Source organism: Corvus kubaryi, unplaced genomic scaffold, assembly GCF_017639235.1.
Source record: "Corvus kubaryi isolate FWS band 111438036 unplaced genomic scaffold, C.kubaryi_AGA036_p1.0 37265, whole genome shotgun sequence".
Classification (NCBI taxonomy): Eukaryota; Metazoa; Chordata; class Aves; order Passeriformes; family Corvidae; genus Corvus; species Corvus kubaryi.
In genome coordinates, this window is record NW_024581080.1 from 2,727,289 (window position 1) to 2,740,587 (window position 13,299).

At 60.7% G+C, this 13,299-nt stretch overlaps 1 protein-coding gene across 1 annotated transcript in view; it reads left to right on the top strand.

The window, feature by feature from the left end:
* The window catches only part of ZNF703 (zinc finger protein 703), a 2,527-nt gene extending 429 nt beyond the window's left edge, over positions 1–2,098 (top strand). The window contains exons 2-3 of the mRNA XM_042024757.1: positions 8–188; positions 599–2,098. Of these exons, the coding sequence (XP_041880691.1) occupies positions 8–188; positions 599–1,975 (1,558 nt within the window). The 3' untranslated portion in view covers positions 1,976–2,098. The remainder of the gene's footprint in view (positions 1–7; positions 189–598) is intronic.
* The last annotated feature ends 11,201 nt before the right edge of the window (positions 2,099–13,299 follow it).

Below are 13,299 nucleotides of genomic sequence, written 5' to 3' on the forward strand. Positions count from 1 at the left end.
GGCCGAGGACCCCGCCGAGCCGCGGAGCCGCGGCCGCCCCGTCGCCCCGGCCGCCCCCCGCCGACCCGCTGCGTCAGGCCAGCCGGCTGCCCATCCGCGTCCTGAAGATGCTCAGCGCCCACGGCGGCCACCTCCTGCACCCCGAGTACCTCCAGCCGCTCTCCTCCACGCCCGTCAGCCCCATCGAGGTCAGTGCCCGCCGCCCCCGACCGCGACTCGGACCGGACCCGCTCTCCCGGTTCTCGCGGCCGGGCTCTTCCCAGCCCGGCTCTCCCGGTTCTCGCGGCCGGGCTCTTCCCAGCCCGGTGCTCCCAGCATTCTCGGCCGGCTCTCCCGGTTCTCCCGGCCGGGCTCTGCCCTGCCTGGCGTCCCCGCCGCCCCCCCCCGGGGCTCTCCCCCCCCGGCGGCCGCCGCCGCCCCGCCCCCCCCCCCCCCCCCCGCCCCCCTCCTCCGCGGCCGGGCGCGTCCCCCGCCCCGTCCCCCCCATCCCCGCGCCCTGGCTCGGCGCCGGGCCCGGCCCCGGGGTTTCGGGGGTGGGGGGAGGCCGGTGCGGGGGCGCCGTCGGGGTCCCCCCTGACCGGCTCCGCTCCGCCCGCAGCTGGACGCCAAGAAGAGCCCGCTGGCGCTGCTGGCCCAGACCTGCTCGCAGATCGGGAAGCCCGACCCGCCGCCCTCCTCCAAGCTGAACGCCGTGGCCGCCGCCGCGCCCGCCGCCGAGAAGGAGCCCTCCGCCCGCCCCGCCGCGCTGAAGCCGCCGGGCAGCGGGGACGTGCCCGCCGAGGACAAGTCGAGCTTCAAGCCCTACTCGAAGGGCGGCGGGGAGCCGCGCAAGGAGGGCGGCGCGGACAAGGCCGGCTTTCGGGTGCCCAGCGCCGCGTGCCCGCCGTTCCCCCCGCACGCCGCCGCCTCGCCCGGCGGCTCCCGCGGGGCCTCGCCGCAGCACCCCGACCCCAAGGGCGCCGAGGAGAAGAAAGAGCCCGAGGGGGGCAAGCCCAGCCCCGAGGGGACGGGCGGGGCGCTGGGGCGCGGGGCGGTGGAGCCCGGGGCGCACGGCGAGCCCCCCTCGGGCCGCAAGTCGGAGCCCCCCGCCCTGCCGCCCGCCGGCCATGTGGCCCCCGTCTCGCCCTACAAGCCGGGCCACTCCGTCTTCCCCCTGCCGCCCTCCAGCATCGGCTACCACGGCTCCATCGTCGGTGCATACGCCGGCTACCCGTCCCAGTTCGTGCCCGGGCTGGACCCCACCAAGCCGGGGCTGGTGAGCAGCCAGCTGCCGGGGGCGCTGGGGCTGCCGGGCAAACCGCCCAGCTCCAGCCCGCTCACCGGGGCCTCGCCGCCCTCCTTCATGCAGGGATTATGCCGGGACCCGTATTGCCTGAGCTACCACAGCGCCTCGCACCTGGGCTCCAGCAACTGCTCCAGCTGCGTGCACGACCCTGGCAGCCTCAAGAGCGGATACCCCTTGGTGTACCCCACGCACCCCCTGCACTCGGTGCACACCACGCTCTCCTCCAGCGGCACCCCCAGCCTGCCCGGCCACCCCCTCTACACCTACGGCTTCATGCTGCAGAACGACCCCCTGCCCCACATATGCAACTGGGTGTCTGCCAGCGGACCCTGCGACAAGAGGTTTGCCACCTCGGAGGAGCTGCTCACCCACCTACGGACCCACACGGCCCTGCCGGGGGCCGAGAAACTCTTGGCGGGTTACCCTACCTCCGGGCTGGGCTCCGCGGCCTCCTGCCACCTCCACCTCCCGCCCGCCGCCCCCGGGAGCCCCAACACGTTACCGGCCTCGCTCTCCTTGAGGAGCCCACACACTTTGGGACTAAACAGGTACCACCCCTATGGCAAGAGCCACTTGCCCACGGCCGGCGCCCTGCCCGTGCCCTCCTTGCCGGCCGCCGGACCTTACTACTCCCCGTACGCGCTCTACGGCCAAAGACTCACGTCAGCTTCCGCACTGGGATATCAGTAGCCACCGCGGCCCCGGCCCGGCTCAGCCCCCGAGCCCCAGCCCCCCGCGCCCTCCTTGGACTCTGTATTTATTACTGTATGTTAGCTTAAAGCTGGGAATATAAGTGCATTATACACCAATGAATCAATGGTATGCAAAAGTCTGTGTCCAAAAAAAAAAAAACTCGAAAAAAAGAAAAAAAAAAAATCCCTCTTTACTTTGCAGGTGTGGGGCTTTGATTTTCCCCTTCTGTTTCTTTTGAATTTTTTTTCCTTCCCCTTCTTAATTTCCCCCATGAGAAATTCTTGCATGACTCCTGCCACACATGGAAAAGCAAAAAAAAAAAAAAAAAAAAAGGCATTTTCCTCCTCCCCCTCTGCGTTTATCGCTCTGGGATTCTGTTCTCTGCGTTTGTAACTCGCAGATGTAATTTTTTTTTGTAATTTTTTTCTTATTTTTAATTTTTGGGGTTTTAATTTTTTTTTTCCCTTTTAAAATTTTTGTTTCTTTTTTTTTAATTCTTTTTTCCTTTTTTTGGTTGGCTTTTGTTGTTGTTGGTTTTTTTATTTTCTTTTTTTTTGCGCTGTGTCCGGAGCCCGGGGGCTGCGGACGCCAGCCGGGTGATGGTCACCCCCGGCCGTGCTCCCCCCGCGGCCGTGCCCCGCCGTGGGCTGCAGGACCCCGCGTGTCCCCCCCATCCCGGGGGGGCCCGGAGGAGCGGCGGGCGCAGCGGCAGGACCGGCGGCCCCGGGCGGGCGGACGAGCCCCGGTAAGTCTGATTTTGTTAATAAACGGCTCTTGGTTGTACCCACGCTCTGGTCTGGTCTCGTCCCTGCCCGGGGGTCCGGCGGGGGCCGCGGGGTCCCAGCACCATCTAGCGGCGACGGCGGCGGCGGCGGGACCGGCAGCGGAGCCCCGCGGGACCGGCAGCGGAGCCCCGCGGGACCGGCAGCGGAGCCCCGCGGGACCGAGCGCCGGAGCCCCGGGTGCGGTCCTGGCGGGGCCCTGCGGGCTCCGCGCCCCCGTCCCCCTCCCCGCGTGTCCGTGCCCACGGTGTTCCCACGCGTGGCGGCGGAGGGAAGGTTCGAGAAGGCGTTTGAGCGGGATGAGAGCGGGAGCCCCGGTGCCCCCGGGGAGCTGCGGGGAGCGGGTGGTCACCCCTTCCTGGGGGTGCTGTTTTAGGGGTGGAATTGCAGTAGAAGCAGGGTCCCAGACCTCGGTGTGAGGGTGGCGAGGAGCTGGGGAGGTCCTGTCTGCTCCCATTCGATCTTTGTGCCGGGAGAGGAGGGTGATGAATGGCTCTGACACCGTCTGGCTCCATCCCTGCCATGTTGGGGGCTCAGCCGGGCAGGGGGCTCTGCCCGCTCCATGCCCCAAGGAAAGTGCTTTTCCTCCAGCAGTGGGACCCCTGGCCAAGTCCCTGCTCCCCTTTGAAACCCTGCATGCCCCATTGCCCCACACCATTTGTATTTTTCTGCCTTGCTCCTGTTGCATTTCAGTGAGTCACGCAATTAATCCCTGTTAATTGCCTTCTCGATATTGCTTTCTGCCCCGTGTTTAAATTCCTTTGTGTCGTTTGAGCTGAGAAATAATGTGCTGAGAACAGGGACTACTTTTACCGAAGGGATTTTTATTTCCCTGCTTGTGCCTCGAGCGTGGCTGCGGGCGTGCGGCCGGTGGGAGGGCCCTCTGGCAGTGGGAGAGGTTGGTGGTCCAGGAGCCAGTTTGGCTCCGTTCCGAGCTCCCCAAGGCTGGGGGAGGCTGGTTTCGGGGGTTTGTGGCTGCCCCTTGCCCTGTGTGGATGCAGCTGGGGTCCGGTTGTGCCCGTGGTGGTGTTGCTCCTTCCAGGTGGGCTGTTTGCTGGATGAGGGCCTGGGGTTTGCAGGACTGGCGTTGGAGCAGGGGGACTTTGCTGCGGGTGTTTGCTCTGTCCCGTGGGCACAGCAGGAAGGGGGTGCCAGGCCCAGGCTGGTGCAGCCACTCCAGTGTCTCCTGCTGGGTGCTGAGCCCTTTGGCAGCTGATGCAGGCCGTGGAGCAGGGTGCCAGGGGCGGTGGGCAGAGCAGCTCCAGTGCGTTCCCTCGGGTGGCATGGGAGGCATCCAGACCCCCCGTCCCTCGGGAGCATTGCTTCTCCCTGGACGTGGCGCCCACTCCCACCCGTGATGCTGCTCGGTGTCGGCCTCGCTCGGGCACTGCCAGTCCCCATCATAAATCTCGGCTCTTCAGCTGTGCCTTTGTGATGCCAGGCCTGTCACAGGTTCTTGCACTGGAATTTTGTCGCACCGCGCGAGTCTCCGGCCACGGCCGGGCACCTCGTGCCGCGGGGTGGGAGGGCGATGCCGCAGAACCTCGAGGCGCGGTAGCCCAGTGTCAAAATCAGCACACCCAGGGCTGTCAGGGCTGCCGGGGCTGTGCCATGTCCCAGCCATGGAGCAGCCTGGGCAGGGGGCTGCACAGCCCTCGTCCTGCCAGAGCCTTCTCCCAGAGATGCGGGTGCATCCCTCCTTACGGCGAAGCTCCATCCCCCTCTCCCCCAAACCCTCCCTGCACCAGGATGGTCCCCGCTCCAAAAACGAGCCCGTGCACCTTCCCTTCACCCACGGTAGGGCTGGATGCTGCTTGGATGCATCCTGCCGTGCAGGAGGCTCCCTGAGGAATATTTTTCCCTTCCCTAAGGACTGCAGCAGCGGGGCCAGACCGTGTAAACACTGCGAGTATCATCTGATAGCGGCGGCACTTGGGCTGGAGCTGCTGGGGAACAGTTGCATTGCCAATATATTAAATAACTCCCTGTGTAATGTATGCCCAGGTTATTGCGGAATTCATTTTATAATAAGAGTACTGGGATGCACTTTATTAATCATTCTGTCTAACAACCTGCACTCCACAGTTTCGGTTTGATTTGATTCAATCCTGTCTTTCTGCAAAATATATGGCTGAGTGGGTCGGATAATGTATGGCTTAATTTAGAGTTGTATGGGTTTGAATTACCATTTTCATAATGTGCTCTGCATTAATGTGTTGCATCATTTATACAGAAAAATGTGCGAGGTTTCAAACCTCTCCAGGAGGCAAAAGTCACCTAAAGGGAACACGGAGAGACAGAAAAAGACCTTTTCAAATCCAGCTGGGGCTGGGAGGACAGCGGTGGGTGTCAGACATGGGGACAGCAGTGTTGGGGCTGTGCTGGTGGCTCCTTTCCCCATGGCACAGCAGCACCTTCTCCAGCTCGCCCCGAGCTGCCGGGGACCTACAGCGCTTGACTCGCCGGTGACCCCGGTGTCGGTGCTCGCCGAAGTCGCGCCCACCGTCACTCACCCCGCGCCGCGAGGAAAAAGCTCTGATTATCCAAATACAGTCATTAAAGGGGAAATGTGTTTTTAGGACTGTCAGAGTGATTAATGAGGGTTAGCAATCCTTGCAAATGCACTTGTTTAGTCTAACTGGCAGCCTCTCCTTTCCTATTGATTTATCGTGGCAGTTGCCGGGGCCGTGGTGTGTGTGGAAGGAGCGGGGCTGCGCCGGGACTGTCGGAGCACGGCGAGGGGCCCGGCCGAGCGGCACGGCACGCTCTGCTGTGCCGGAGGCAGCCGAACAAAGGCAACATTATACCCTGTGCCGGGGAAGGAATGACTTGGACGCACACGCCGAGCCACTCCGCGTGCCTTATAAATATCCCCGTCTGTAAAGCCCGAAGCCCAGCTGACCACAGCCACGCTGTCCGCCCAATAAATACGTGAATGAAAGAGCCAGGCCCTATTTTTTCTTGTTGTTTTCCTTCCTCTCCTGCACAAAAATCCCCGATGTCTTTTAGGTGATGCAGAGGTGGCTGCCCGCAGACGTACAAGGCGTTTCAGAGTCCAGAGCGGAGCACAGCGTCCTCGAGGGCTGGAGCCTGCCAAGGGGTCAGGTCGGGATGCAGAGGCATGGGCCAGAGCAGAGCCATGGTGGGTGGATGAGAAGTTCCTCAGCTGCATAAAGCAGCTTTTCTTTCCACGTGAGCACTGGTGGATGCCACGGAGAACACGAGCTCTGTTTGTCCTCAAAGCCAGAGTGGCGTGGACACCTCCTGTCCCCCCACCAGCATCCCTGTGCCCAGTCTGGGGTCAGGGGTTTGCTTTGGGACACGCTTCGTGCTGCACAAGCTGAAAGCAGACCCGGAGGGACAGAGCCGTGCTTGGAGATGGCAGCGGAGGTGCTGTGCCAGGGCTGTGTGCTGGAGCCCTGCAGGAAGGGAGCAGCTGGAGCAGCCGGCGGTGACGTGGAGCGGCCGGGGCAGCACCAGGGTGTGGAGCTGCCCCTGGGTTGGCACCGTGAGTGCAGCCCCTGGCCTGGTGTTCGCCTCCAGCCACTCCAAGCAGTGGGACAGCATAAGTGACAAGAGGACCTGGGCGAGGTGAGTGGAGAAGGGCAAAGACCTCAAGGCGCCAAAGCCGGAAGAGCGTGGGCAAGCACCCGGGCACCGCAGTGGCCAGGAGTACCATGGATAGGAGTGGACTTTCCTCTGGCTCTGGATAACAACTGAAGAGCTGCTGCCGCCTCTGCCCTGGCTATGAATTGACGTGTGATACAAATCCTCCAGCAGCTCCGGTTCCAGCTTCCAGCAGCGATACGCTGGCGTCTTCTTTGCCACACCAGGACACCCAGCCTTGGCTGGTCACCAGTGACCCCATGGGAAGTTCCCAGTGTGACCCGTGGCCATGGTTTCCCTCTTCTGCAGTGTCTGATCAGCGTGACGATCCAGCACAGGGTGACAAAGCTCTGGTCCTGAGGCTGGCCCCGCTCTGGGCACGGCCGTTCCCTGCAGGGCACAGCCGCTCGCACAGGTTGACACCGCGGTGTGGGAGGGATCCCGCTCGTGCTGCGGGGCCCGGTTCAGTTACCGCTCTGTTTATTGTGATGAATAACTGGAGAATGCTGATCCCTTACACACCAACATTTCAGCTGGACCTCGCCGGGGAGCGCAGGGGAAGGCGCTCAGCTGACAGCTCCGTGCACAGAGCGTGGTCCTGTAGCTCGAGTCCCAGTAACAGATTGACACAGACCGTTGTGTTTTCTAAAGGTGTTTATGGAAATCTCCGGGAGCAGCTTTGCCATGGTTTCATCCCACCTTCCAGCGTGGTGCAGGAGACAGGACAGGAGGATGTGACCTGCACGAGGATGGACCCACAGGGGAGGTGCCTTTGCCAAAAGTGACAATGGAATGCTGACACCCACGGGCTGAGCAGAGCTGGACAGGACACCTGATACTGGGCAGGGTGCAACGTGACCTCTTCCAACACCTTGTGGTCCCAGAATTCACGGATCATCCCTCCTGGCCTGGCAAAATTTGGGAGCGGAGAAAGGACACGCAGCATCCCGGGCATCTGGTGGCTTTGGGGGCTTGACAGACCTCTCCTGCAGACACCTCAGTGGAACAGAGAACCGAAATGGCCTTTTTTGTGTCCCCCACATCTGCAAAGGGTGGCTCCCAGCAGCACTTGGGGCTGTGCTGGTGCCCACCACAGCAGCCCCTGCATCTCCACTGGTGCATCTGTGGGACAGGGAGATGCTGCTGTACCAAAGAAAAAGGGACCAGTGGGAGCCTGAGGTCCCAGCGCCACCTCTCCTTGAGCAGCTCCTACAGGAGGGGTGGCTGGGGGGCTCCGAGAGTGAAGGACAGGAGAGAGATGGGGACTGTCAAAGATGTTCTGGATGTTTCTTGCTGAACCCTCACCATCTTCTCTGCACTTCCTGGAGGGAGGAGAGGGGAGAGTGAAGCACCCAAAAGATTCGCTGTATTTTTCTCTCTGGATGAGAAGGATGGCGCTGCTCATCACCAAGGACGGCAGCAAGGCCAGGAGCTCTTGGTCCTCTGGGCAGAGCTCCCATAAAAGTGACTCCTTGTTTCTGCTGGAGCAGTGTTGCCTTTGTGGGGTTTTGTTCCCGTTCCCTGCACAGTCCTGGTAACATCCAACAGGCTGGAGAAGGACAGTCCTCCTTGGAGGTGAGAAGAGCCGTGTTCTGGGCAAAAATGGAAGTGGAGCCAAGAGCCCTTCATTCCTTCTGGGGTTCCCACAGTCTCTGCTTGTGTTTTGTTTTGGGATCAACTGGGACAGAGGGGCTGGCTGGGTGTGCACCATGTCTGCTCCTCTGGCTGCAGAGATGCGCTCTGTCCCCGCTGCTGCCTCCATAATTCCCAAACTTTTCCAAGTTGCTGCACTGGCTCAGAAACCCTGCAGCACTGAGGGGTTCCTACCTAGGGAACACTCCAAAGGGAGCACCAGGATTCGGCAGCCGCTCACCTGCTTTTGGGATATCCTGGTGTGTGGCAGACCCTGAGCTCTCCTGGCCACGGGGGAAGCTCTCAGGGCGCTGGGTCTGTCGTGCTGGGTTTGGGGTCTGGTTCTGAGCACTGGGGGTGCGCACAGCACCCGCATGCTCCAGGTGAGTTTTGGGGGACATGGAGGCCAGGGCAGGGCTGGCAGCTCTGGGTTCTCTGTGCCAGCAGGGCACAGGGAGAGCTCAGCACCACAGCCAGGGGTGGGCAATGGGCACAGACCCCCGGCCTTTGATCACACCCCGGGGCAGTGATGGGCTCCTGGGGAGAGGGGCGTTCTCCCCGTGGAGCCAGCGCGGTGCCAGGGACGCTGCTGGCAGCCCGGGGTGCCCCTGCTCACCCTCTTCCCGTGCCCTTCTCCCGCCGCCGGGAGCAGCCCTTTCATCTCCCGGGGAGGTACAAATGGAGCTGTCAGATGCCATCAGCCCCGCGATATGACAGGTTGTGGGGCCGGGGCCCCTCGAACAGAGCAGCCTTGTCTGTCAGAGCCGCCTGACACTCCCCATAATGGCCAGATGGATGAGACTCTGAAAGTAGGGCCCGGCGCGTTTTCAACTCTATTTTGGGTGAAAACACTTCTTGAAAGATCTTGAAAGGAGCTGGCAGTTTAGTAGTTCAAATGATTAATGAGCACTGGCTCTGCCGGGTGGATTTCTCGCGCTGTGCCAGCAGCTGGGCTGCTCCAGCGGGCCAAGACACGCCGCGCTCCCCCCGCGCCCCCCGCGCCCCCGGCTCCCCCCGAGCCCCCCTGGTTTTCCCGGAAATGACACCAACGCGACAGGCCCTGCATATGGAAAAAGTTAAATATAAATTACTGCTGAAAGAGGCCTCGCTGAGCGGAGTTAGTTAAAGATGTTTATGGATTCAGAAACACGGGCCTGCATATGTATTTAGGGATGACAAATGTGATTCAATAAGTCAGGAATTTCTCCGTGGGCTGAGGCGGGACCCGCGCGGCGCGGGCGCTGCTCTGGGCTCTCCGGCTCAGCGCCGTAAATCCTGCAGACAGGCTCCTTGTTCCTTCCTGGCCTGCTTGGGACTGATTTCTGCATTTTCCCTGGATCAGACCAAGTCGCTGCACCTCCTGTGCTTGGGATGTGACAGCCCTGCTCCCTCCGTGGGGCGGGTTTGGGGGTGCTGGATGCTCCGTGGGGGTCACTGGGGACCGCGCCGTCCACACCACCAGCCACGTCCCTGTCCCTGAGCTCTCCAACCCCCCCCCCCCCCAAGAGCCGCCGGACCCTTCGGGACTGTCAGCAGATGATTAATGACCAACAACTCCAGAACTGCCCCAATCACCAGTTTGGGGTTTGACCCGGCGCTTAATGAGTTCAGCCCTAATTCTGCAGCCCCTTCACGTGGGCAGCTGGGGGGGTCTCACGGAGCCTGGGGAGCACCCCCAAACTGCCTCGCGTTCCCGCTGCTCTGTGGTGCCTTGCTTGGGGTGCACATCAGGGACCACAACACACTGAAGCAGGAAACCCCTAAACTAAACTCCAGCTGCTGTGGTGGGAGCCAGGGAGGGATGCCAGGTCTGTGGCAGGGATGCCAGGTCGTGGCAGGAATGCTGGATTTGGGGTGACAACCCCCAGCAAATCTGCAGCAATGGGCAGTGCAGGAGCCACCCCCTTGGCTCCCCTCATCCCACACTTCCGTGAGGCTCAGAGGGAAGTGCCTTTCGGGGGGTCAGCGCCCGGCCAGGCCTTGGACCCACATCCACATTCCTTTGTCCTGATTTTATTCGTTAGCAGCGTTTGGCCTGGATATGGAGACAGCTAATGAGGGACAGAGTTTATTGCAGTTTGATTTTTCTGTTAAAACAATACAATAAAATAAATGCACTTGGAAATCTGGTCTGTGTTTGTACATAGGAGATTTATGGCTCTGAAGGCTTCCAGAGAGACGCAGCCTTTCATTCCCTTCCTTACTGGAACAGATCATGTTGCAGAGTTTAAAGGCCTCTGGAGTTGTGATTTATTTGAAGGGAGAAATAAGGGAAATCCAACTATCTGTTCCCTGGCTCAGATCATCCAGTAACTCCCAGCCAAGGGGACGGATCTGCACCTCCTCCACGGACTTTTTATTTTTTTCCCTCCTGTCGCTTACATTATCCCGCTCTAAATATATCCCCGAACCAGGGATGACTCCTGACCTGGGCTTCAGCACCTCGCTGAGGTTTCCCCAACCCTTCCCGGAATCCCACAAATAAATCTCTCTCCTGGAGCCCTGTCCGAGCTCCTCCACGCCGCTGATGGGACGGGACCTGCGTGGGGCCGGCTGCTGCCTTGATCCAGAGCTGAGATAAAGGCAAGGATCTTGGGGTTATCTCTGGAATCGGGTGATAAATTCATGTCACCTGTCCCTGCTTCCTTTCAAGGGAGCCCTTTCCCCTCCCTTGCTGCTCTCCTGGCCAGAGAAGAGCAGGGCAGCTTGGATCCAGGTCAGGATTTGTGCCTGAAAACCTTTTCCATGAACTTCCTAACCCGCCAGCCCCTGCCTTGTTTCCCCAGCTCAGCAGGATGAGGCTGCAGCTCCCACATCCCAGCAGGACTGTGCTCCAGGCCGGGGCTGCCACGGCTGCCTCCCTCTCACCCTCACGGAGGAAAACTGTGTTCTTCCCTTCTCTGAGGTTTCCTGCTCCCCAGGGATGAAGCACCTGGATGGCTCCGTGCTGCTGTGCTGCACCCCAGCCCATCCCAGTTACCCCAGTGGACGCCACCAGCAGGAGCAAGGTGAGATCATTCCCTGAGCCTAAAACAGACGTTTTTGAAACATTTGGTGTTTCCAGGCCGGAGCTTCGTGGGTTCTGGTGCAACTCCTGCTTCTCCCAGGTATCTCTTGGACTCTCAGGAATGATGAATTTTGGTCTCATCAGCACTGTCCATCCTTTGCTGTGCTGTTGGGACACACATGGGAGGGGAATTCCGTTCTCCGTCGTGACCATCTCACTGCGGGTCAGGGAAGGAGCGACCGAGGTTTCCAGATGGGGGGGGGACCTGGCTCTGAGGGCCACTCTCCTCCTCCTGTCCCAGCTCCATCCCAGCTCCTCCAGCCCATGTTTTTGGCGGGGTATTCTCTCCCCCTGCGCACAGACGGGCTCTGTTTGCCATTAGCTTCCCCCCCTCTGCCCTAGGAGCCGATCCCAGCACTAATTCTCACGCATGTTTCGGGTAAATCTACTTTCTTTCCCGGGATGAATTGTGGTTTCCAAGCACCATTAATCATTCCCCTTTAGAAAACAGCATCGGGGGGCTGGAAACACATTGCTCCTTTCTTTACTGGGGGATGACCTGGCACGCTGGCACCCGGCCACGGGACTGGCGCCTGCGGGACGACGAGGGGCGCGGAGAGAAGCCTCGGGGAGAGCTCCCCTCCTGTGCCAAGAGTTGGCTCCCACCGGGATCACCTCCCCCAGGACAAACCCCAGCTCCTGATCAGGGGCTCATGGAGCGAGAGGCTGGGGATGGAGAGGAAAACACTGGGAATGCCACGTGCTTAAAGGCTTTTCCCAAGAGCCTCTCCCAGCAGGGCTGTTCCCTGGGAGCTTGGTTGCCCCATGGCAAAGGCGGGAATGTCTCCCCACTCTCCGCCTGCCCCACACAGCCCTCCCAAGGGGACGTGGATTGAGGACTCTCAGCTCATAGCCCGCAGTGGGTTTGGGTGGGCCCAAGGCAGAGGAAGCCCCCCCTGCCCCGCCGGCCATGGGGAGGGGGCACCGTGACCACATGTGAGCGGTTCCCTCCCTTCCAGCTCCGGACTGTCAGGGGATGATTAATGGCCAACGCCACACAACTGCCTGGACTGCCAAGTGCTGTATTGTTAGAGCTGACACGGAACGAGCCCGGACAGACTCGAACACAATTCTGCCCCGTAATCGGCAAATAACGTCCGATGGACGGAATTCGGGAAGCGTTTCCCCCACACAGCCCCTCTCCCACCCCCTTCCCTTCCCTTCCAGAGCCAGAGCAGAGCAGGAAAGGGCCCAGCCAAGCACCCTGAACCCTCCCAGCTCCTTCCAGGAGCCCTTCCTGGGCTCCACTGCTCCTTTAGGTTTCAGCTAGGGAACAGCTGGGATGCGACGGGATGGGACGGGATGGGATGGCATGGGATGGGGATGTGAACAAGGATGGGATGGGGATAGGAATGGTGTGGAAATGGAGATGGAGGCAGAATTGGGGATGGGGATGGGGACAGGATAGAAACGGAGATGGAGATGGGAGTGGGGCTGGGGCAGGACTGGTGAGCAGAGCTTTCCGCCCCACCGCTGCAGCTGCAGAGGTAACCTTAAACGCCAAAGCAGGAGCAGCGGGGACAGAGTTTTTCCAGCCCTATTCCCAGCTGTCAGGCAGTGATTAATGGCCAACAGCCTCGGAATTGCCTTTATTGCCAGCCCGGCATTGTTACTTGTGACAGCTAATGAGGGCAGACAGACTTTACACCGCGCCACGCTCCGGCCCCGCCGGACCCTCCCCGCCCCGCAGGGACCGAGTGGGGCACGTCCCACCCGGGGCTGCCCGTGCCTGTCCTGGCCCTGCCCACAGCAGCCCCATCTCTGCCCGCATCCCGACCCAGGGCCTGCCCAGGTCCCATCCCGGCTCCATCCCCACGAGTCCGGAGCCACAAGCACCCAGAGACCCTCAAATTGTCTCACTTAACTCTGCAGAAAACCCCACAGGGTATTTTGACAGGGGCAGAGGGATGAGGTAGGGATGAAGAAGTCTTCAAGTGCTGGAGAGAACTGGGTGCAATAAACCATTTATTCCTACAAAAAGCCCTGTTAAAATCCCGAGCGCCGTGGCACAGACACCACTGAATGTTCCTGGCCTCGGGTCCAGCAGTAATGATTTTTTTTGGCTTTTAGGTTTTTTTAGGATTATTACAAATAATATTTACCTTTGTGCTGGTTCACATCTTGATGCTGTTAAACACGTGGCCACAGCTGGTTTCCCGTTCAGGGCAGTGATATAGTGCCGGTGTTATGAAGCAAAACCTCTCCTGCGAGCCAGAACACCCCACATTTAAAAA